This window comes from Labrus bergylta, chromosome 4, assembly GCF_963930695.1.
Source record: "Labrus bergylta chromosome 4, fLabBer1.1, whole genome shotgun sequence".
NCBI classification, from domain to species: Eukaryota; Metazoa; Chordata; class Actinopteri; order Labriformes; family Labridae; genus Labrus; species Labrus bergylta.
In genome coordinates this window covers 16,857,590-16,879,856 of record NC_089198.1, presented here as the reverse complement: position 1 = coordinate 16,879,856, position 22,267 = coordinate 16,857,590, and the positions used below count along the sequence as shown (strand labels likewise).

The 22,267-nt window shown below is 39.7% G+C and overlaps 1 protein-coding gene across 1 annotated transcript in view; it reads right to left on the bottom strand.

The window, feature by feature from the left end:
* The window catches only part of LOC109997789 (vertebrate ancient opsin-like), a 67,826-nt gene that overhangs the window by 5,237 nt on the left and 40,322 nt on the right, over positions 1 to 22,267 (bottom strand). Inside the window, exon 3 of the mRNA XM_020652398.3 lies at positions 13,489 to 13,722. Within this exon, the coding sequence (XP_020508054.1) occupies positions 13,489 to 13,722 (234 nt within the window). The remainder of the gene's footprint in view (positions 1 to 13,488; positions 13,723 to 22,267) is intronic.

Below are 22,267 nucleotides of genomic sequence, written 5' to 3'. Positions count from 1 at the left end.
AATATTCACACCTAAGAAAGGTGCTGGACTGTAATTAAAATCATTTTTAAGTCCACTTCTGTAGCCCCTGTTAAAATGCCACTCTTGAGTAAACGTAGTATACTTAGTATACTTTCTTAATTTCATGTATACTTATAGTCTACTACATTTTCTCATGAGTGCACAATAAGATGAGACTCTTTCACAGAATCAGGGTGGTATGAAGATAAAAGTCCAGTATACACATTGAAACAATTTCTGCTGTTAATAATAATATACAGAGTGAGAGACATAGGAAAAAGTCAAAGGGTTAATGGAGGTAAAAGTTAATCACAAAACAGTAGTACAACAAATAAATACCAAAAACATGAAGACACCAAGCACATTTGTGTAATTTAGAGCAGTGGTTCTCAAACTGGTACGCTGGTACGCGGACTCGCTGTGGTGGTACGCAAAGAAATCTCCACAATATATAAAAAAAAAACCTGTTCAGCATAAAACAACATTTTTTATTTTTGTCTATCTTATCTGTGTTGTATCTATTGGGTTATATTTATATCAAATGTGTTTTCCCATCTAAATTAATCTAGTTTTTGCAAGAAACAACTTTAATCTGCTCAATTTATTTGTTTCTCGCACCCGCACAGACATAAACAACAACAGGAATAAGCCTCGCGTTTTGAAAAGTTCCACTCAATATTCTGTTATAGTTCAGTACTGAAACAACAGCAAGCAGCTGTAGGTCTACATTAACATATATTCTGTTGTTTATTGGAGTTCAGCACACAATCCGCAGCAAGCAGCTGTACATTAACATTTTTAAAACGGAGCCAGGAGAAGCTTATAGGGACAGTGGACCTTATCGCTCCCCCTCCCTCTATCTCTCTCTCTGTAGCTCTGAAGCTGATGTGATTCTGCTCTCTTTTGCTGTCTTAACACTCTGCAGGAGTCGAGAGGGATTTAAAAAAAAAAAAAGGCAGTTTTGCTACGTTGAACGCAGAGACTTATAATACAGCGACTCTTTTTGCACAGAGCCTACGGAGCGCGCTCTCTCTCTTTCACCGCTCCCTCTCGCTCTCTCAGGCACGCAGCAATTTTATGAATAAATTAAAAATTAATTAAGAACAGGTCTGAAATATACTTGGGCCCAGGTATCGTCTTTGTGTGGGAAACAATGGAGACTAAATATTTCCAATCAGGTTGTTGGTATAAAGTTGTCATTTTTATTGTGCTGCACTTTTTTTGATTTGGGCCAATGTCAGTGTTTTGTGGAGTTTAAGTGCCAGTTCTAGCGCTAGCCCTTAGTAGTCCCATAGTGTGGCTGCCAACAGTCAATAATAAATAACCTCCTGCGTGTGTAGAAATAGGCCTACAGTGTATTTTAACGTCTACCATAATGGTGGTACTTGGAGAGCCAAATATTTTCGGAGGTGGTACGCAGTCTAAAAAGTTTGAGAACCACTGATTTAGAGTTTGAATGTAATCGTGGATTACAACACGGGGGGGCTTTCGAGCTGATCTCAGACCATCTGTGCTGAAGTGTCACATGGTCTGGGACAGTGCAGTGACAGAGAAATAGCAGGGTGAAGACCGGGTGATGGTTTCCATTTCCTAAGCACGATTACCTCTTGTACATAACGTCGTTATACAACACATGCATGCTTTATGTTATTATGAAGCGTGCTCAGTTGACAAACAGGCGGACGAGAGAAAGAGAGAGAGAGAAAAAGGGACGTGCAGTCGAGTCCGCGTCTGACAGCTACTTTACTGACTTTGCGGCTTATTTTAAGCCATTTTAATCAGACACAGCCATTAATAAATAAAAAAATAAAATAGACACGCGGCCGAGTCCACGGCGAGTCCGTGGCCGCACATCGGAGAACAACACAGAGAACATGACAGCTACTTTGCCATATATTGAGTCATGTTATTCAGATACAGCCATGAAACTCTGGATTTCTCCATAATGAAGGCTTTCAGCGTTGTGTATCCGCGTGCTTGTGCTCGTGCATGAAGTGTACCGTACCGAAGCACACCTCTCCAAAGTGTGCCAAAGCCAAGGAAGTGTACTGTGCCTGAGCACGGCACGGAGAGGTCACACTGGCCAAAGGAACTGGACTTTAGGGTTGAAGCGTGCTTGGGAACGGTACGAATGGCCAGTGTGACCGTGCCCTTAGGGAACTAAATGAAGAGAGTCCATGGAAGGAAGCTTTCAGCTCAAATCACCCACGACTTCATCTGACAATCCTGTGACTTAAAGCTATCCAGTAAACTTCCATCTGCTGCGAAGTATTCTGCAGACTACAAAGTACAGTACAAAATGAAATGATCTGAGAGCTGTAGCCGGAAAAATAATGAGTGCAGTCGCCAACATGTGCACAGAATGACAATTGTCTGATTTCCTTTTGGGATTTCCTGGCACATTCGTTCAATTCAGTGAAGGGCTGTGGTGGATTTATCTTGTGTGTACCCATCAATTCCTCACACTATCAGTCTCAGTTTATATTTCTTGCAGCATCTCATTTCTGAGATTGGGAGAGCGACTGGCTTAATACTTTCTTACAGATTGCAGTTTTTCTTTTGAAGTTGTCTGTGGATTTAAATGATTCTTTGATAGTTAAAAGAGCAGCTTCCTGGAAAACAAACAAACAGCAAAACTTTGAAAAGTTTCTTCATTGTTCAGAACCAAAGTTGATAGGTGCTGCTTCCTTCCACCAACTTTTCTAAGAAACCTTGCAACAAAACAGGACTGCAGTTGCCACCACCACATGCTGCACGGGACCTGATGCGACTGAAATTTGTCCCATTCACTAATGTATTGCAAGCGGCCTCTTTGCTGCACAAAGCGTGCTTGGATACATAGCTATTCTGACCCAGTTGGCAACGCCACTTTTAAATGGCTTTTCAGCCTTATCAGTTCATTTGTAGTGGTATACTGTCACGTAAATGAACCTTGTAGAGCTGGTTTCATTGAAGAGACTCCTCAAATAACAGCAACAACTGACCAGCAGAGGTGGGCTGTGGGTCCATACTTCACAACTATCAATTTAACCGTATGCTGGCAGCATCTGGTCAGATGGGGCTTGCTTAGGGAGGTTTCCTACTGTCATTGCAAAGATTGCACATTTTGGGTCACTGGTTTGGTTTAAGTTTGTCAGGCCTTAGGGTCCCCCTACCGGTTGCAGTAAAAACCTGTGAGGTAAATCAGCCCAATAGCCCCTAAAGTCATGTCACAAATGCAATTAGCATCTAGGTCAAGTCAAAATGTAAGGCCTAAAATCTAATGTATAAACTGTAGTTTATTACTGTACTGCACTGTGCAACAATTAATGGTACCATAAATCATTACATTTTCCAAAGGACAACCTGACTTTTTAAAAAACTGATCCTTGATCGAGGTCACTGATTTAGACGGACGTCCAGTAACTTTAATGTTTCTGGGTATAGTGAGGCAACGGTTGCTCAGTATGTAGGGGATTGTGTTATAGTGATCGAAGGGTCTCTGGTTCAAGTCCCAATACAAACCAAGTATGGTATTTGGACTGAATTTCTGTAGAGGTGGCATTTTTCTCATGAGCACTGCCAAGGTGCCCTTTAGCAAAGAACTAATCCCTCAACTGCTCAGGGATCAAAATACTCTGGCTCTACATGAAAGCCTACTTTAAGGTGCCAAAAACAAGGATTGGTTAATCTCAGATCTATGATACAGATTCCTTTAGATTATGGATTTTTTTTTGGAGGATCTTGAACATCTGCTGAAAGTTTGGAGGATAGTTGCTGCTCCTTAAAATGGAAGGCAGCATGCTTTTGCAGCATTTGCCTCAGAGGATTTCTTTCTGCAAAACCAATTAGTAGTGGACATTAGAATAGACTCAGAGCTTGCTGGAGGGATTATTAATGTTAGATAGTATTGGAATACCTTGTGGAACCCCCAGTTGTACTTTGGAAACCTTGCAAGGAGAGTGATATTGACTACTGTGAAAAGCATGCTGCCACCACGACTAAACCCAGATTAAGTGAGTAGGAAAATCAATAAGGGAAAGAAACGTTTTTTTAAAAGTCATAAATGACACCCCCCCACCCCCCCAAAAAATGAATAAAATAAAATAAAAAATCAAGGTGTACAAGGTAGACAAAACTGAGAAAACACCACCACAATACCTTCATAATTGGGATGTACATGAAAACAGCAGATTAAACTGTATGATGAAATTTACTGATTTCAAAAATAAATGTAATAACAAAAGAAAGAAAGAAAAACTATGATGAAAACAGTGGGACCCTTAAATTAAATACACAGTTTAAACATTCTATCAGAACTATTTTTTATATTGGATTCGTTTCAGTCTTAAGCAAGCTATCTTTTCTATGTTCTTTCACGATCAATACTTGACAAGGTGGCCTCTTTGGACCCAGGGTAGTTTAAAACCAAACCAATGAAAGACCCAAAACCCTAACCAATAAACTGTGGGATGAATGTCAATGAAAGGTGAGAGTCCTAAGTAAAGACAACAATTCTCACATGTTGTTAACTTTGACCAAACCAATAAATTGAACAGGGACAGAGTAAATCACTCATACAATTGCAGGACCTGTCAAACTGTCAGTAATGATTAACCAACTAACTGTTAAAACATGAGAAAAGGTGAATGTACACCCGTCTCATTTTAATGACATGTTATTTATGAGACTGCTTTTCTTGACAACAAGGTATTATATTCAGGAATGATGCCGCTGCTCTACAGGTCAGAGCACATTTTCTAGAAGATTGGCCAAAATAAAATCTCACTCGTACTGGAACTTTTTCAAGACACCTTCACCGTAGTGATTGCAATAAAGTAGGTTTTTAAAAGAATAGTTTGTACAATTAGAGCATTTTGGTGACAAATGCTTGGTTCGGAGCACAGTTAGCCTAGTGGTTAGTGCGCTCGCCCCACGTGTGGAGGCTGTGATCCTCCAAGCGGCCGGCCCGGGTTTGAATCTGACCTGTCATTCCCCACTCTCTCTCTCTACCTGATATCCCACTCTATCCTCTGTCCTGTCTCTAAATAAAAGGTACAAAAAGCCCCCAAATAAATCTTAAAAAATCCATATACATATACGCTTGGTTCCTTTTTGCACAGTTAAATGGCAGGATTGATCCTGATCTCACGTGTGTCCATTATACAAAGCTAAAGCCAGTGAACTTAGCTTGGCACAAAAGAAAACAAAGTCATGACAGTCAGTATCAAGTGAAAAAAAAGAGTCCAGCGCATAACCTCAAATTATTGTTTTTGCACTTGTATGTTTTGATCCTATTAAAAATGACATTTAAGATGTTTATTAGTGAGCCTTACAGGGTCTGATTGGCTGTGTAACATTTGGACAGTGACAGGCTAGCGGTTAACAACTGTTTCTAATCAGTGTTGCTCTTAGCTGACATTACAGATGTATAAGGTCCAACCCTAGAGAGAAAACAGCACATCTCAACATAGCGGAAGTTATTTTGGGCGGAGATGTTTCAATGCCTTCTTTATTTTAATATACCAACCAGATAGCTGAATTTGCAATTCAGCCCAAACAAAGTACTGATTTGATTCCATTGGGACAGTCTTCATGGTATTGTGATAATACAAATGTTGCATTCCCTGTATTTACAATATATATCATGGCTGTGTGCCACTTGCATTTCTCTCTAAGAACAGAACAGACCATTTGTTTCACTTTAGGCTCCCCTGTGAACCTCTTATTTACTTGGTTAGCGTTTTCTCAGAGAAAATATCAAACAAATTAACAGTCAAAAGTAGCACTCTAAGTGAATTTCTGATGGGGAGGAAAATGCCAAAAAAGAAGGCTGTGTTTCTATATTGTGCTGTAATCCACTCTGTTCTACACTCGATGGTGGTGGTTACAGAAAATCAAACCATCTAAAGAAATCATCAATATGTAATGGTCTCTTTTACTTGTAAATGTAACATTGAGGAATTAGCATTCATTTCAGTCTGTTTTGTCACCAGCAACAAACTCCTACAGTATCTCTTATTTTTCCCTTTTGGAACAAAGTCATTATACTCTCAGTAGACAGAATAAACATCCACGTATTTATGTATTCACATGAGCTAGAAAGAGAATTTGGTGTAAACTTACCCATAATTCCTGTGTTTTTCTGTGCAGGTTCATTCTTTCCACCTCAGGCCTCTTGACTGTGCATGTTGCCAGTTGTTGATGGGGCAAACACACACACCAGCTGCTACTTGTATCTGTACAGCATTTTTAGTCTTCAACTCGCCTCAACTCACAGTTTCCATAGTAACGGGCTGGGAGGAATTGAAGACTGAAAAAGACATACAGGACATTTGGTGTCCCTCTCTCCCACTTTTGGCTCTCACGCTGTCATGAAGTAGTTGATGTGTGGGCTAAAACGTTCCTGTAAGGTCAGTTAGCTTTCAGCGAGGTCTGCAGCAAGAAGGGAGGGTGAGATGGAACAGACGGGAGGCTCTGCTGCCTCCAGACGACAGGGTGTCATTTTGTGTTGATTTCCAACTTCACACACACGTACAAAAAAAAAAAAAAAAAAAAAAAAAAACAGCTATTGACAGTAACTGTGCGGCAAAAGCTTAAACACCAAGGCAATGTACCGGTAAAACAGATTTTCTCTCTAATATAAAGGACAGTGCACATTTCTTTGTATAGTACATGAAATACATCTAACAAACCAAAAGCAACATTTTCTTAAACCCTAGACAACATTTTGTCTTTCCTCTTAATAGCATAGAATGAGATGGTGAAGATTACATCGAGGGAAGTAGTTTTATCAGTCTACTCCGGAGGGACAATGTTGGTTATCTTCTCTCATTTTTGCTCCCGTTTCTCAGAAAGGAACAGAATGTTTGAAATCTTTGGTGTTAATGTATTGTCTCGGCAAAGACTTTAACTTCAGAGACATGCGTGATAAGTATAAAATACAAAGCAGCCCAAAAGACAATACTTTATCAAAATAAAAGGCAGTCCTAAAACTATTTATTATCTGTCATCCAAGCACAAAAGTTAAATACTGTTATCTTCTAATTCATGTTTATTAAACCTTTTATTAGTCGTATTCTTCATATCTCAGTCAGGTCATAACACTCGTCTTATAATTCACCGTCATATTAACCCAGAAGCAACACTTAGTCCAAGACCTCGCAGCATTCATGTGTGCCGCATTATGTCCGCACTACACAGGTAACTTTGTCTTTCCGAGTTTGATCTGCTGGTTATAGTGTTTTGACCTGGTGTTGATAAACGGATTGGATAAATGATCAGAAGTCTATACATGGTGTTTCAGTTTGAAATTGACCGGATGCTTTTTGTGTTACCCTTACTTCCTGTCCGGGTCGATCTGCTTTGTTCGGAATGTCGTGTGCTGGAAGCATCTTCATCAAAAATTTGACTCGGCGTGTATTTCAAGGTGGGCACAGAGAAGTGGCTCTTCTGGGATGCCTCGGAGACGTGACACAGGGCATGCTGTGGAAGTCCGAGCGTTGGCCAGAGAGAGCGCAATCACCTTTGAAGTCTGTGACATGGACAGAGCGCGGCACACACGGATGCTGTTGGGTCTGCACGTAAGAAATCGTGTGTGCACACAAAACTTAAAACCCTATGTAAAAAAAAAAAAAAAAAAAAGATCAAAAGTTGTAACCTGATTCCTGATTGGATGCAGTGATACTTTTGTGGACTCTTTTTTACTAGTTGGATATTAGAAACAGCAACTTAGATGCAATGAAAACATGAATGGACACAAAGTAAAGCTGAAACAAAACTGAGCAGGTAGTGTTTCTTTTAAACTGTAGTGCAGACTGGACATACCCAGCAGTCTAAGGTGATTCCAGCTTCAGATTACCCATCAAGTTCATGATTGTTGCAATATAAGATATCTTACGTACTGGTGACTGCTTGTAGGCTGATGTTTTTACCGGTTATACAGGGATAACAACCGTCCATAGGTAAAAAGTTCATGTTTACCTTCTTTTAGGGAACAAAACACAAGATGTAAACACATTGTCATGCAGCTGCTGTTATCACACATAGTAGAGAGTGGCTGAATAAACACGGGTAGACAGCATTAGGAGCTCTTTGTTCTCTTAGGTCGGTCATTTTAACAATAAGAACTGTCCCGGATGTTTGATTGTTTAAATATTCATGAATGATTTAGGTTTCTGCGTTCTAATCATAAATACATGGTTGTTATAGCAGCTTATATTGGTGCCTAACAAACACATATTTCATCATTTTATTTTAAACAATCTGCTGTGCAGCTGACCTGAAACCCTCAGGCCCCTGAACTTTTATGACTTGTGATTCATTTAAAAGAAACAAAGTCTGTGACCCTTAAATATCAGTTTGGTGTGTTTGTTTAGAGGTTCAAAGGGTAAAGGAGAACAGAAATATGTTTTACTCAGCCAGTGAGCTCTCATAATTATCTCAGACTGCAATAGTAAATAGTGTAAGGGTATCGGGCCATGGGACAGGGGCCCACATAGCCCAGCAGGTTAGGTTGCCTTGGTAAACTACATGCTAATAAATATTAAATAAGCAAGTAATGCGAGAATGTTATGATCATTAATCAGTGAACATTAATAACTGGGCAGCAGTAGCTCAGTCTGTAGGGACTGTGGGTTGGGAATCAGAGGGTTGCTGGTTCAAATCCCAGTGCTGACCAACATATGAAAGTTAGTTGTTGGCGAGTTGCCAGGTCACTTCCCAAGTACTACCAAGGTGCTTTTGAGCAAGTCACCCAGTCCCCAACTGCTCAGGCACTCTTTCATGTGCAGCCCCTCACTGTGGCATCTCTCCATTAATGCATATCCACAGATCCTGTTTGTGCATTTGTGTGTATTTCAAGCCTCTCTCTTTTAGAAGCATGTCTCTCAATAAAAACAAACATGTTTCAAAAGAAACACTTTCAACCCTGAACATTTGTAGCCGCCCCGGCAGAAAACTGTACATTCTGTGTGCGCTTAACAAAGTGATTTAAATGCAATCCATCATCGTGATGAAAGGCACTAGGACATAAGGGGCCACGTTAAAAGAAACTTGAATTATCCATTAAACAATACCTATCCTCTGAGCACATCCTTGTGGGGGCAAAACGGCATCAATATTCTGACTGGTAAGGCAATGTGTCTCATTAAACCTGATTTAAATTCACCAAAGACCTGCGCTGGAAATAGCCTAATCTAATTTTCAGGAAAGAGAATCTCACATCCATTTGAAGCATTGCCTGGAATCTGAGCTCTGTCTTCTTAGTTGATCCCGAAACTACTGAATTAAAGAGGGTCCAACCGAATGAGTCAACAATAACATGTTGTTTTCCGTGGGTCTGTGGATTGAATAAAATAAATAAAAGTCAGTTGCATGATAGATCTGACGCTCTTTTAAGGTATGCTGTGATTCATTATTTGGAGTCAAAAGGCTTTGTGTCCCCTAGTCTTTAATACATCATTGAGCGTGTATGTAAAGCTAGTTTATAATCAGATGTGGTTCTCCACATGTTGGACACTAGAGGCATAACACGCTGAATAACTGATGTAACATGTCTGATGTCGGAGTTCACTTTCCAGCCCCGACTGCCTTTTGGCTTTCATCCTGTCTCCTGTCTCTCTGGCCCTCCAGCCAAAAAGCACGAGCAGGGCCGATGCTGTTGAGTTTAGTAGCTGAGGGCCCCAAAGGTTTATCCGTCTTTCCCATTCAACTCATGACGGATGGACAGCCATGAGTTTGCAGGATTTCTGAACTTTTAAGGTGTGCTTGACGAAATGTAATGTCCATAAAACACTTTTTTCTTGCTCGTTTCATCCATCATAGAAAAATAATTGCAAATGAAACTTAATGTAATGTGACATAACACCCCAAATAAAAAAAAGTTTGGACATTGTGTAAAATGTAATTTAAAAACACAGTGTGATGATTGCAAAACATTGAAACCACATACTACTTATACTTCTTATTGTTTCCCTTTTAATTTGCTCATTTATCTTCTTACAGCCTCAATCCTCTTGGTCTCAACCTAAGAACCTTGTCCTGGGTTCCTGTGTTGCCTGAGTTTATACAAGTTATTATGTTGCTTGAATTCTGATGATGTTTTGGTTCCGATGCTGGTCGGGTTTTTGTTTGGGGTTTTGTTGATGTTGGTTGGGTGTTTAAAGCACTTTGTAAACCATTGCATTTGAATGTGCTATACGATCGAATTTCTCTCTGGGATTAATAAAATATTTCTGATACAGGGCGGCTGTGGCTCAGTTGGTAGCGTCGTCACCTCTCAACCAGAATGTCAAGGGTTCAATTCCCCAGCTGAGCAACATGCCTGATGGTTCTTAGGAAAGACTCTTAACCCTGCATAGCTTCAGTGGCAGTGTATGAATCGATTAGTGTTGTACTTACTCTCTAATGCACACTGCTTTGGATAAAAGCTAAGTGAATTGGATACAAATGAAGTTATCATAAATGATCTAAATTATCACAAAAACAACAGATTAAATGTTGAAAGTGAGAAATGATGTGCCCATCTCGACATGCCAGAAAATGTTTTAAAAAAAAGTCTGACAGTCCTGTTTACCAGCATGATGTTGTAAATGTTTTTAAAGACGATCTGAGCATTTTAGGAGTAAACATGATGAGACCAGTTTCTGAGATTTTCAAAGTGGAATGCTTTATCATTCTCCTTTAATGTAGGGTTTGAGTTCAGGGTCCACTCTGTCTAATTTAACACTCCCATAATGACCCAAACATTTTCACTGGGTGAAAAGCTGGGTTTGCAGGCTGGCCAGTTAAGCAACCAAACTCTTTCACCACGGGGCCACGCTGTTGTCATACGTCCAGAGTGCGGTTCCACATTGTCTTGCTGAAATAAGCAAGTCCTTCCTTGAAAAAGAAGCTATCTATATGGCAGCATATTTTCCTCCAAAACCTGTATCCATGGTTCAGCATTAAAGGAGCCTTTTCAATGTGCATTTAACAATGCCTAGTGCGCTAATGCACCATCATCAGAGATACTGGCTTTTAAACTGTGCAATGTCAGTGTTGGGTAGTCCCTGTGTGCATTCAAGAAAGAAAACTTAAATTTAGTTTAACAAAAAATGTAACAATATGTCAGTTTATAGAGAATACGCATTAATAAACACATGAGCTCAGCCTGAAAATGTCTGTGGTTAGTGAGATCTTTTGAGGACGTAGGTGTTTACTTGAATGGTTAGAAATGTGTATAACTGCAGGGTATCTAATCACAGTTAGTTCTGAAAAAATAGATAAGGTTCCAGCCCAGGAGCACAGTCACCGGCCAGAAATGTCCAGATGTTTCCCTTATAAGGTCTCTGATGAAGCGCTCTGCAGAAAGTCCTGAGGTTGTCAAATGTTTGATGGATTCATCCTAGTTGTGTTACGTCAAAAGAAGACGGCAAATAGATGAATACAAATAGTAATAATAGAAATAAGATCAGTTTCATCAGAAGCGGGGCTAATTTGATAATTAATATGAATGACATGTAAGACATGATGTCCCAGATCATGCATTTTGTGTATTGTTCAGGTGTGGACTCTTCAGACCTCAGTGCTCCTATCGAAGAGACCGTCTTCTTCTGAGTCTTCTTTTAGATACTACACTAACAAGCTGCATGGTCCCCTTTTTCTTCAGTGCAGACGACACAGCTTCCGGTATCAACAAACAGATTTATACATTTTGGCAACTCAGACTCCAGGACAGTTTCCCACCTCGCCTCAGTCCATCTAAAATGTGCCTTAAAGAAGAGAAGGCAGCGATTTTTCTGGAGCTGGTTAATATGCTGTTCTATCTTTGCATGGTAGAGTTTCAGATAAGATTTGTGAATGCAGCAAAGTGTGGTGCAAAAAAACAAAGTTTTTTGGAAGTGTTCCTGAGTGCCTGTGCAGTGATGTCTGCTACAGAGTCATGTCTGTTTCTAATGCTGTCAGAGATAATGGTTTTCTGCCTTGGCTAATGCATACAGAGATGTCTTCTTATTTTCTAAATCTGTTAATGATATTTTAAACTAATTGTAGACGATGAAATCCAAAGATCCTTTTTACGTTAAAAAGATGTTCCCGTCAGGTGTTTTTATTTCCAACTTTTCCACTCTTTTGAGCACACTCTCCTAACTTTTTTTTTTCATCAAATTGGAAATGGGCAAATCATTTTCCAAAAACAACAAAAAGTCTGAGTTGAAAGATTTTCCAAGTTGTCTTTGTGCTACTTTCAAACAAATGTTTTGTAAATCACAAAACATTTGTTTTTATTCACAAAAAGGGGTTGTTTTTGGAATTACAACATTTTTTTTTCTCACTTTTTCAATTTAGAAATCAATATCAAAATCTTAATGACGATTGATAGTAGGTTCAGTCGCTCAGTCAACTCATCCATACAATCCCTATAAATCAGATAAGCTGGGAGTTTTAGCTTTAACACTTCAAAACAATCATTCAGGTTTATTGATTTATTGTTTGTTAGCTTCTTGAAGCAGGAACATTTAAAATAATTGTTTTTGATTGTTGAGGAAGTAAGCATTTCCATTATGGTGACCGCCATTGTTGGGCCTCCTGATAATAAGCCAATGGGTGATGTCACTGTGCTACGTCCATGATATGAATCAAAAATCAAATCATCATATGAAAATCAGAACTCATAGTGATAATAGTGGTGAAAATGATGTGAAATGTGAAATAAATTCAGTTAAAATTTGATATGCATGAGCTAATTGTATCAGTTTTAATTTATCTTCTCAAAGGATGTTTTAATTAAGAAAAGCAAAGTCAAGTAAATAAACCTGTTAATCGTCTCAGGCCACAGGAACAATCTCAGAATAGGAGGTCCCAATTAAAGATAATTACTCCCAAAGTGAGTCTAAAGTGGACACGCAGTCAATCGAGACTTTAGACTTTAATTAAACCCACTTTAGACGCCTTCAACACATCAGAAATACCTCCTCTGGTTTGAAAAGCAAATACACACAAGCACAAGGAGTTAGATAGAATCACATGAACGGCTTGAGTCTGCTGATTAGAGAAAAATATTAGATTTATCCAATGTGTCCTGAGATGCACCGAAATGCAAAATGATGGAGCTACGGTGGACCCAGGTTGCCTCCCCTTATTGAATTGTTGTAAGTGGACGCAATTAAAAGGATCTTGTGGTGCTTTTTTACACTTATCACATTAACAAAGGAAGGAATCCATCCTTCTAAAAACAACATATCATTTTCTCAGTGCACAATTTGAATAGAAAGCTTGACTGTTTTTCATTTTCAAAAAGCTTCATTCAAATGTGAATAACCACCTGCACCTAAGTACACAATTTAGATAGTGTCAAGAAGGCATCTAAATAGCATTCGGCAAGTAATACAAAACATGAATAGTTTCCATAAAATCAAGCCCTTGTGAAAACATTGTTGGCCTCAGAAGGAGAGGCAACCTCAGCTGCTTCGTGACAGTGAAAAATAAAAAGGCAGTAACCTCAGACTCACACCTCTGTCCCTCTCTCACCTGTTTATTCATGAAGACGTAGATGACCGGGTTGATGACTGTGCTCGTCTTGGCCAGGACCGAGGGGATGATGCTGGCCTCAGGCGTGACCAGGCCCGGCGGCCCGAAGGTGGCGAGCAGGGACATGATGCCGTACGGCAGCCAGCACAGCAAATAGCAGATCACCATAATCACCACCATGAATAACACCCGCTGCTCACGTTTCTTGCTCATAGATGCGTTTATACCGCTCACCTGGAGACAGAAAGGGAAAATGAAGAGGAGGAGGATGAGAAATAAGACTGCAATAAAGGAAAAAATCTTCTGTCTCTGTGTTCAGACATAAAGGTTTTTGACTTCTGCTTCTACCGGGCATTTGAATTTTCCCCAAAGGCAGAGAGCTGTTAGAAGAGAAGTCTGGGGAGTGAGATGCAAGAGCGACACAATAGAGTGCAGGTCAGACAGGTTGAAGTGAGAGACTGAAGGTTGTACAGAGAGAGCAGACAGAAGAGGAGGCAGAGAAAGCCATCTCAACATCTACAGAAGGACTCTAATCAGTGAGCAGACAGAGGAAGGAGAACAGAGAGAGCACACTTCTCCCTGAACACTGGATTTACCCAAAATCTTGACAGTCTCAAATACAGTCTCATCAGAATCAAGTAGAGCCTGACCAATTAATCGTGCTTGTATTAGTGGCTATATGTATCAGCTACTTTTATCGCAGATTTGCACCGACATTACCAGATTATTCACCAGTCAAAAACTATTTCTTTGTATTACACTAGCAGTTCTCTTTGATCAGTAGATTACCCGCTGTATGGATTACAAGCATTATCACTCTCCAGAGTGTCAAGCGGTGATTCACGAACAGTGACGTGCGGTGAGGTTTGTGGCTGGTGAGGCACTGACTTTTTCAGAGTCAGATTTACAAATATATGAACCCATTTATAGAGTAGCTTAAACTCACCATTCAATTGGCAGCTTGCACATTGACTACTGGTTGTGTTTCATATCTCATATCAGCATTATTTACACAAACACATAGAGGTAAGGCGCCTATTTGGCCAAGGAAGAAAGTTACATTTATAGCGCCTCAGAATTTTTTTTCCCATTGCAATTCCACAATTCATACTCATTCAATAAAAATAAAAGTAGGCCTATATACTGCGGTGTATTCATGGTCTTACCATTACTTATATCTGTGACTTTGTTGTAAAAGTCCTCATTATCTTCTTGACTCAATCTTTGAGCTTACATATAAAATCTTCCTCTTTTTTAAATAAAAATTCTGCATAGAAGAGGAGCAACATCAAACAAAGCATTAACTCTTGGCCTTATGAGCCTCACGCAACCTGACGCACGCCCTCTTCAGTTGAGGCAGAGGTACTGGCTGCCTCACCTCATGCTTTTTCAATGCGGTTTCATGTCAAATCAGAAAGACTAAATATGTTATAAACACACGTGAAATACATTACTTATTCTATGGAAAGTGAGAACGTATAACAAAAGTGTCTGCAAACATTATATCGGTGACAAACAGTAAGAAAGCAAAAGGCATACGCTCGACCCAGTTTGTGAGGGATTGCGCAATCTGGGATGAGGCACAATTCGTCGCTGCCTCATCTTGCATGTCTCCGGTGGAGCCGGCCGGAAATATGCGAATTCAGCGATTTTGATCATGAAAATGATTGAAATTTTTGGAATCGTACAGAAATAACATTTATAACACAGATCAGTAGAAAAAATTTATATTTATTTTATTTAATCATTATTTGTTTGTCCTTGTGGCTCTGCCTCACCTGCCTCCCCTGACTGCACGTCTCTGTTCACGTACATACACAGTTACTTTCCAGTTGAATTTATCAATCTCTACAGATCGAAGATAGATCTGATCAGAATATCAGCTAATACATCAGTATCAGAATTTTTTGTTTTTTACCCAAAAATACCAAATCGGTCGGGTCCTAGACTAAAGTATTCAACATAATTGCGTATTATATCTGATTTTAAGACTATAGGCAAGACAGCAAATCAGATTATTTACTGAAATGTCAAGTTATTTAATAACTGCTGAAAGAGGGGGAAACATCAAATCTCTAGTAAGTGGTTTGACAGGGCAAGAAACACGGGCAGCTCTGATTATATTATTTGGAGGAAAAGACGGAGCTGTCCATCACTGATTATGGTTTTCAGGTTCAACCTATACTATGTAACTTTAGTAAACACTGTGCAATCATGAGTAAGAATCCCTGGCTAAACTGTCAGTTTGTTTACAATGATTATGACAGTCTGACAGCTCGTATTTCTTGACTGTTATTATAAATGATGTGAATAACATGAACTATGAAAAAAACCAAGTAAGAATTTTTGGCAATATAACCAAAACAATGTAACCCTATTAGAGATGTGTGTACGTGCCAACACATGCATGCAGTTGTCTTTTGACAGTGACACACATGAACGACACAGAAAATGCGAACAGAACTTTTTTCACTTGGGCTCCCAACTCTGCCAACTCAAGCAGTCGCCCTTTGTATCTCTATCTGATGGCCACTTGCCAGCAGCTGTCACTCATTTTCATCGCCATGGGGACGCTCACAGACATGGAGGCACTTTCATAACAGCAGGTTTTCTTTTTTGTGTTAGGGAGGTGAAGTGAGGTGGAGGCACTCTAAGAAAGTTGATGCACGCTGCACATTGTTGCACGTATACAAGCCTATCACTCAGAGTAGGAAAAAAACAACAACATGACCAAGACAGACAAAGATATCGAAATGTCCAGTGATAAGTCATCAGCACAGCTAATCATGCAGAAAATATATTCATCGCTCCATCACAATCTCTGCTGGCTCCCAAATGAAACTGGCATATTTGCATGAGTCTCCTCCACAAAGAGATATATTCATCTACACATATGTATGGTAGGTATGTTTATGTATGCTGTGAGAGCCCATAGGATACTGTATGACACTGTATGTGTAAATGTTCTTCTCCTGCATTTTTCACTTCACATTATAGTGTATGCTGTATTTCTGTAGACCCCAATGCTGCCACTCATATTCTAGCATTTGCATTAATATATACACATTAATATGGAACTCGGCTTCCACCAGAGTGGCAGAGTATTCACATTACTGCCACAATGTGACACAGAGCAAATAACTGATTTTTTTTGTGGCAGACTAATCAAGCCATGGAGGTGATTGACAGTCTCTTTACATTTAGCTCATTTACCCCCAAGAGTCCTTCACAACTCTACTAATTGGAATTTAGGGTGTGTTCAGACAAAACTTCTTTGGACCACTTTGTTCCAACTCTGGAGTGTTTACTGTCTCAGTTTAGTTTCTTTTTTTTTCTCAGGCTAACTGTGTCAGGAGCTCACATCTGGACTTTTTTTTTTAAACAATAGGTCCTTCATTTCAGAGAGAATTATGCAAATCAGGCTTCTCAAAGCAGATTGTATCAGCTGTGGTTAGCAAATTCAGCTCTATGAGTGGAAACGTTTCAAGCTGAGTACCAAAATACTGAAAATGCTATAAAATCCAGCAAAAAGACAGATAAAATGATAAATTTAAAAAGGGGCACCAATAGCCTAGTGGATATGTCATGCGCCCCATGTATGGAGGCTATAGTTCTCAATGCAGTGACCATGGGTATATTCCCCCCCACTCTCTCCTTCCAAACTTCCTGTCTCTCTTCAGCGGTCCTACCTAATAAAGGCCAAAGGACTCAACAAAAAACATAAAAAAATAAAAACAAATGATTTATTACTTTTAGTCAAAGAGCCTTACTTTATATAGAATTGTAGGTTGTCTGACAGAAATTATTATATATTAAATTGGGCTGTCAAATTAATCGTGAGTAAACACTGAATTCAATAGTTAATTGCAATTACCGGTAATCTCATTTTTGCAGATGTTTCAATTTTAACAAGGGATGGAAAGTGTTTCAGATGAGGACAGAACAATGTGATCACCAAATGCCACAGGGTAAAGAATTTGGCTGAGTGCTGGAGACTGAATTCACCAAAGCTGAAACTTTAAGTGGCATTAACTCTGGTATGATTATAACCAGGGCCAGATTGAAAACAGTGTGAACATACTGCACAGTATACTCCATGGACATGCCTCTTCTGGAATTTTCTCCTAAGATGTTACATTATGATAGGATTACCACTTTGCTAATTTAATAACACATGCTGACATTAGCAATCTATGTCTCATGATTGGCTCTTGTTTTGTATTTTGTATGTTTTCAGACTTTAGATTTCCTTTTTTTTTGTCTCATTTTTCCCTGGTGATGTTTGTTTCCCTTGTGTTTTTTTAATTTAATAGTTTGTACTAAAGTGTTTCTTGTTTTATTTGGTAATTTCTTATCCTTGTGTTTCTCTATGTCCTGTGTGTATTGTTGCGGTTCCATTCTTGAGTTCTCTTTTGGTCTTTAGTGTTTCCTGTTTTATTTTGTAGTTCTTGTGTTTCTGGTCTTACTTCCTCTTCTTGTCTGGTTTCCCTCCCATTTTGATTGCCCTGATTGTCTTCACCTGTGTCTGTTTACACCTGGGTCTATTTAGTCTCAGTGAATTACTTCCCTCTTGCTGTCAGTTCACTTGTGTTTTGTGTGATGTTCCCAGAGATTGCTTGTCGTCTTCTGTTTTGATTTACCGTTTTCGATGGATCTTTGAATCTGGACATTTAAGAAAGTAAGTTTGTTTTTTCCTTTTTGTTTAAATGAACGTTTTAGTTTTTGTCTGCAATTTGGTCCAGTTGCTTATTTTTCCTTAATGTGACACTAATGCTCGAGGCCAAAATGATAAACTATCTGTATGAAAATAAATTTAAAAATCTACCCAGTTTCTCTCCATTTTCAATACTTCAACATGAAGAAAAATTCAAAGCTCGACAGGTCTGCTGTGCCTAGTTGCCACTGTTATGATTGGACAAATAGCTGTTTTGGAGAGGGGTTCAGCGAGCGGTAAATTGCAGCAAAGAGCGGAGACAGGTCTATCAAACTGAAGCCACTGGGACTAACTGAATTTTTTTTGACTCCCTCTGCTATCAAATGTAACTTGGCAGGAAAACAGTGGGAAAAAAATCCAATAAACAAACTCCTGAGGAGATGATTTGGGTTTTTTTGCTTAGAAAATACCTGTGTAAAGTCATACAAACAAATACAAGACAACTTCAAACATCAGGCAATATGTCTAAAAACTGCTATAGCTTTACTGTCAAATGTGACATTCAAATGCTAACTGTATGCAGGAGCTATCCTGGCACATTGCAGGTCTAGGAGTACACAGAGTACACATTTTCTTCTTTCTACTGCCAACAAATTAAAAGTGAGATGTGTTTTTAGAATTTCCTTGAAAAGTTTTACTTTATTGTCAGCTCTGTCCCCAACCCTGCAGACGTTCTCATGTCGTCAGCTATAGAGAAAAGACATCTAATGGCTTCAATCTTGGCTTTCAGTAAATAAAGGAAGTGGCAGAAACCACAGAAAGATTGAGAAAATAAATGGAGAGTAATTGCAGAATGATTGTGATCAGAGCTGGGCGGTTGGTGAAAGGAGCTAGCTTAGTAATTGACTGCCTATACAGAGAAACTGTTTCATATGCTAAGCATCAGTCCCCAAAGTCCCATAATTAATGTGTTGGCCATGTGGCTGCACAAATCTGTTGCCCCCTTTTGTCATTATGTAAAAGACTACAAGCTTGCTAATGAGGATCAAAACAATGGTATGGTTTTTACGATGGACAACGATGTTGCACCAAGTAAGCAGTCAAATGAGAACAGAAGCCCCTTTCTTTTCAGCCCAGCACTGTCACAGTTTGAAATTAAGTTAGATTATGGGAAGTGGTCCAGCGCGGCGTTGATGCTCACAGACAGAGACGACAGGGAAATAAGTGTAATGATGGGAAAACCTTTCAAGAGAGAATATCTTCACAGCCATCGCTAACTAAATGAAATATCTGATGGCCAATTTTCCTCTGCGACGACGGAAGGAGCGTTGTCTCCTCTTGTGTCCCTGGGTGGGATGTCAGTTACTCGAACAAATCATCTGGCCAGCATGCTGCAATGTAAAAGTTTACTTTGAACCAAAACGAAAGAAAAAGACAGGAAATATAATGACGTTTAAAGTGTCTCAACAAAGAAATGCCTTATATACTCTCATCATGTTTGGTTTTGTCTTTGTGCTCTCAGAAAGCTTGCCTTGTTACTTTCTGCATGTGAGTATAATCAGATTACATGTGTACAGAATAAATGTATTTCTCTGCTAGGCAAAGAACTGTTTTTCATAACCATAATCAGATTAGTGGCATAAGTGTCCTGGTATGACAGCAGAACATTTTGCCAGAGTAATTCAGCAAAATCAAATTCAACAATCATCATTTTATCAGACTTGTGCCTTTCCCCGCTGTCACAAGTCAAAATGTCTGCTAAGCGAAAGCCAATTTAGGCCATTTCCATATGTACCAAACATTAAACATTCTAAACACAGCTGCATATTCTGTCCCTTAAAACGCTGCTGACTCAATGAGTGTGAGGCTTATGATCTTTACTAAGACCAGTCACCAGGGGGCTTGAGAGAAGCTTTGGCTTCATCTTTGGTGAACTATCTGACAGCCTGTCCTCACAGCATGTGACACTAGCAAGCCTCAGAAACAGAATCAGCTCGATTCTACTGTTTACTATTAGAGTGTCCTGACTGTCTGCAAGCAGGCAGCCCAACACCGGTTTTGAACGAGTAAGGAAGGGGCTCTGCAAGGCACTGGTACAGAGCTTGTTAGCTTGTTTTACGAAGTGGAGACAGTGATGCAATTTTTATACCCAGATCTGTGATTGAAGTGTTGTGCTTTTATGTCAATGCTGGAGACATTTTTTTTGGCTCACCGTGAGACATTTATTAATGAGCGCTGTTGTGATTTAAGTCAACAGCTCATCAATATAAAGCACTAGACGTCATACGGTCTGCAAGGGGAAACTGAAATTCACAGCGCAAAGAATGAACTTTTAAACCGATGCAGTGTTGACAGCCAGCGTCCGATGCTGCACGACCATATCTCACACTTGCGTGCTGTTATGGCAAGGTGTAAGATACAGTAAGCTAAAATGTTCTGTTTTGTGTGAAAATAATTGAATTCTACACAGTAGAGAAAGTGCATGTATGCATCTCCCTTATTTTCATTGAGAAATGTTCCCCTGAAGACGATATGTCAGACAGCAGCAGAGCAGGTTGAAATCTAATGTGGTCGCCTACCTCACTGACAGACATCAGCTGAACAGAGTGTTGGAGCAGTCTACTGACTGCAATCTGCTCCGGGCTCTCTTGTCATTGCTCATGCATTGTGTACAACACGTACTCCAAAACCGCCTCCCTTCACTGACAATAACGACATAATTATCCTTCCTAATGTTTCACCCTGCATTATCAAATGGAAACCACCATACACAGGTGTAAAGATTCCATGGCTTTGTGTTCTCTGCCTGTCAAAATGATTGACATGTTCATAATACCTTTGTCCTGACAATTAAAGTTGTTTAAATGTAAATATCAGACTTAACTGCGAGTGGTTCAGCAGTGTTCATCTCTCACTTAAAATGATGCCCACCAAGATGTCCCTGTTTAGTTTTTGTCCACTTAACATGAATCAGCATTAGTGTTTCTACTGAAAAGAACATCAATTGCCTTAGATATTAGGTCAAGTCAGAAAAAGTTGCCTTTTTTCCTTAAGTCCTTAAATTTATGTAAAACTCTGCATTTCAGGCTGTTTAAGTGTAACTTGCTTAAAACATAGATGTGTCAAACAGTGATTGCCGGTTTGGCCAGCTCTACTTCATTCTGCCTGTTTTGCCATTTTAGATGAAACTGAAGTTGACATCAAGAACCTGCTTTCAATATGTCTCATGCACGCCGTCCCTCTGAGGGAGAAGACAGTCGCTGTGTGGTCTTGGGCTGTCACTCTGACATCTTCCATGGAAATTTCCTGTCTGTAGGCAAAAGCCATCTATTCTAATCGCGGCATGTCTCATGTAAGAGGATGAATAATGATGTGTGAAGCTACTGAGACGGAAAAACTGGATAGTGTGGCTTGTCACTTGAGAAATCTGACAGTTACACTTTCCTGTAGGCATTTAGCTATTCACTCTCTATGTTCAGAAGAGGCTCTTACAATGATTGGACGGTAAAATCACTTTCCGTACAAGCATTTCTTTAAAAATCAAGCACTGGCTGGAAGTGAGCTCTCCTTGTGGCACATGCTGTACTTTTTGGAGAGATTTTTAAATGAGAGGCTGTTTAGCTGAAAAGCAGAATGTATATAGAGTTATTTCACACTAAATAGACGGAGAAATCTGAGTGAAAAGAAATGATGACCAGGTCGTCCCTGCTGGAGAATGTTGCACAATTTACTGGATGGGCTGCATGATTCAGCCCATTGTTGCCACTCCATTATTTTCAGATTTGCTGGAGGAGGGAATAGTCAAAAGGCATGCACGAATTGGTGGAATCATGGATAAGTTTCGGTTAAAAAGAATATGTCAGCAGCCGGACTGGAGTTGGTCCTGCAGTGTTCAGAGCAGGGGAGGATTAAAGTTTGAGCATGGCTCAGTCCTGGCTGTGGAAATATCAGATTTATGGATTTTTTGGGGGGGAGAGCACACTCCCATACTTGGGTTGTGTCTGTATTGTGGACTCTGCATGACAGGTCCTTGTCTAGAGTGCAGTCAGAGCTCCAGGCAGGAGTCGTTATAGTGTTGTCAGCGGTGATGGAGAAGTCTAGTGGGGGGGGGAGTGCAGGAGAGTC